General features: G+C 44.7%; 1 protein-coding gene across 1 annotated transcript; it reads right to left on the bottom strand.

The window, feature by feature from the left end:
- Nucleotides 1–561: 561 nt before the first annotated feature.
- Nucleotides 562–2,922, bottom strand: LOC146555180 (uncharacterized). Its single transcript, XM_085252826.1, has 3 exons — nt 1,631–2,922; nt 1,205–1,481; nt 562–820 (listed from the first exon to the last, which is right to left on the bottom strand). Exons 1-3 carry the CDS (start codon nt 2,817–2,819, stop codon nt 562–564), a joined length of 1,725 nt encoding a protein of 574 aa, XP_085108952.1. The 5' UTR covers nt 2,820–2,922.
- Nucleotides 2,923–3,388: the final 466 nt, after the last annotated feature.

Below are 3,388 nucleotides of genomic sequence, written 5' to 3'. Positions count from 1 at the left end.
ACGATATATATGTATAACAAAAATCCCCATACAACTAGTTATGGGTATATGCATGTATATTTCTATTTATATTATTGCACACTATTACATTTATTCAAGACATTTGGATGATGAGTTTAATGAATAGATAAATACGTTTCGAAGTAAATATATATTACACTTTATAAGTCACTGGGAAAAGGGCAATTGTGTGTTAAATAGTTATCTATTACCCAAGCTGTTTTAATCACATCTGAATTTTATGAAATTTAAATCCCACCTAAACAAGAAGAGAAGAAGCAAACATTGACATTAAAAATGTGCCTTCACAGTTTTATGGGTTATTATGCAATTTCCATCTGTGATTTTCCAATTTAATAATAGAGGGTGAAGACAAAGAGTCCCAGTACAAAAGGGAAAACATTCAAATTGGCAGAAGATGCGCTACTTGTTGTTGTTGTGGATTTTGTTGTTGAAGACATAGTGGTTGGGATTGAAGCTGTTGTTGTGGTTGGAGATTTTGTTATTGGGTTTGGAGCAACAGTTGATGTGATTGATCCCACTGTGGTTGTAGCGGGAGACTTAGATGTCAGAGTTGTAACACCTGTTGTTGCTATTGGTGACACAGTTGTGGTTTGTGCTGTTGCAGTTGTGCTTGGTGATGTAAGTAGTGCAGCTGTTGTCATTGTTGGAGTAACTGTTGTTGTGGTTGGTGCTGCTGCGGTTGTAGTAGGTGCCGCTGCGGTCGTGGTTGCAGCACCTGTTGTTGTTGAAGGTGACACAGTTGTTGTGGTGTGTGCTGTCGTTGTAGTTGAAGCAGCTATTGTTGTGGTTGATGCAGCTGTGGTTGTAGTTGGTGCCTTAGATGTTGTAGTTGCAGCAACTGTTGTTGTAGCTGTTGACACACTTGTTGTGGTTTGTGCTACAACATTTGTAGTTGGTGTTGTTTTGGTTGTGGTAGGAGCAGCTGTTGTTGTTGTTTGAGCAGTTGTTATAGTGGTTGGAGCACCTGTTGTTGTGGTTGATGTTACGGCAGTTGTACTTGGTGCCTTAAATGTTGTAGTTGCAGGACCTGTTGTTGTTGGTGACACAGTTGTTGTGGTTTGTGCCACTGCAGTTGTGGTAGGAGCAGCTGTTGTTGTTTGAGCAGTTGTTATTGTGGTTGGAGCAACGTTTGATGTGGTTGATGCGACCAACGTTGTTGCTGGTGTCTTAGATGTCGTACTTGCAGCACCTGTTGTTGTGGTTGGTAACACAGTTGTTGTGGTTTGTCCTGTTGCAGTTGTACTTGGTGGTGTAATAGTTGTAAGTGGTGCAGCTGTTGTCGCTGTTGGAGTAACTGTTGTAGTGGTTGGTGCTGCTGCAGTCGTGGTTTGTGCTGCTGTGGTCATGGTTGCAGCACCTGTTATTGTTGGTGGTGACACAGTTGTTGTGGTGTGTGCTGGGGTTGTAGTTGAAGCAACTATTGTTGTGGTTGATGCAGCTGTGGTTGTAGTTGGTGTCTTAGATGTTGTAGTTGCAGCAACTGTTGTCGTCGCTGTTGACACACTTGTTGTGGTTTGTGCTACAACAGTTGTAGTTTGTGTCGTTTTGGTTGTGGTTGGAACAGCTGTTGTTGTTGTTTGAGCAGTAGTTTGAGTGGTTGGAGCACCTGTCGTTGTGGTTGATGTCACGGCAGTTGTACTTGGTGCCTTAGATGTTGTAGTTGCAGGACCTGTTGTTGTTGGTGACACAGTTGTTGTGGCTTGTGCAACTGCAGTTGTGGTAGGAGTAGCTGTTGTTGTTTGAGCAGTTGTTATTGTGGTTGGAGCAACGTTTGATGTGGTTGATGCGACCAACGTTGTTGCTGGTGTCTTAGATGTCGTACTTGCAGCACTTGTTGTCGTTGTTGGTGACACAGTTGTTGTGGTTTGTGCTGCTGCAGTTGTGGTTGGTGCCACTACGGTTGTGGTTGAAACAGCTGTTGTTGTTGTTTGAGCAGTTGTTATAGTGGTTGGAGCACCTGTCGTTGTGGCTGATGTTACGGCAGTTGTAGTTGGTGCCTTAGATGTCGTAGTTGCAGCACCTGTTGTTGTTGGTGACACAGTTTTTGTGGTTTGTGCTGTTGTAGTTGTGCTTGGTGTTGTAATAGTTGTAAGTGGTGCAGCTGTTGTCATTGTCGGACTAACTTTTGTTGTGTTTGGTGCCGCTGAGGACGTGGTTGCAGGACCTGTTGTTGTTGTTGGTGACACAGTTGTTGTGGTTTGTGCTGCTGCAGTTGTGGTTGGTGCCACTGCGGTTGTGGTTGAAACAGCCTTTGTCGTTGTTTGAGCAGTTGTTATAGTGGTTGGAGCACCTGTCGTTGTGGTTGATGTCACGGCAGTTGTACTTGGTGCCTTAGATGTTGTAGTTGCAGGACCTGTTGTTGTTGATGACACAGTTGTTGTGGTTTGTGCCACTGCAGTTGTGGTAGGAGCAGCTGTTGTTGTTTGAGCAGTTGTTATTGTGGTTGGAGCAACGTTTGATGTGGTTGATGCGACCAACGTTGTTGCTGGTGTCTTAGATGTCGTACTTGCAGCACTTGTTGTCGTTGTTGGTGACACAGTTGTTGTGGTTTGTGCTGCTGCAGTTGTGGTTGGTGCCACTACGGTTGTGGTTGAAACAGCTGTTGTTGTTGTTTGAGCAGTTGTTATAGTGGTTGGAGCACCTGTCGTTGTGGCTGATGTTACGGCAGTTGTAGTTGGTGCCTTAGATGTCGTAGTTGCAGCACCTGTTGTTGTTGGTGACACAGTTTTTGTGGTTTGTGCTGTTGTAGTTGTGCTTGGTGTTGTAATAGTTGTAAGTGGTGCAGCTGTTGTCATTGTCGGACTAACTTTTGTTGTGTTTGGTGCCGCTGAGGACGTGGTTGCAGGACCTGTTGTTGTTGTTGGTGACACAGTTGTTGTGGTTTGTGCTGCTGCAGTTGTGGTTGGTGCCACTGCGGTTGTAGTTTGTGCCTTAGATGTTGTAGTTGCAGCACCTGTTGTCGTTGTTAGTGACACAGTTGTTGTGGTTTGTGCTGCTGCAGTTGTGGTTGGTGCCACTGCGGTTGTGGTTGAAACAGCCTTTGTCGTTGTTTGAGCAGTTGTTATAGTGGTTGGAGCACCTGTCGTTGTGGTTGATGTCACGGCAGTTGTACTTGGTGCCTTAGATGTTGTAGTTGCAGGACCTGTTGTTGTTGATGACACAGTTGTTGTGGTTTGTGCCACTGCAGTTGTGGTAGGAGCAGCTGTTGTTGTTTGAGCAGTTGTTATTGTGGTTGGAGCAACGTTTGATGTGGTTGATGCGACCAACGTTGTTGCTGGTGTCTTAGATGTCATAGTTGCAGCACCTGTTGTCGTTGTTGATGACACAGTTGTTGTGGTTTGTGCTGTTGCAGTTGTGCTTGATG

This window comes from Mchenga conophoros, linkage group LG17 (assembly GCF_057382185.1).
Source record: "Mchenga conophoros isolate Kocher_MC1m ecotype Shallow Benthic linkage group LG17, M_conophoros_male_GT1.1, whole genome shotgun sequence".
NCBI lineage: Eukaryota > Metazoa > Chordata > Actinopteri > Cichliformes > Cichlidae > Mchenga > Mchenga conophoros.
Note: the sequence above shows the minus strand (reverse complement) of the source record. Positions and strands in the feature narration are given on the sequence as shown.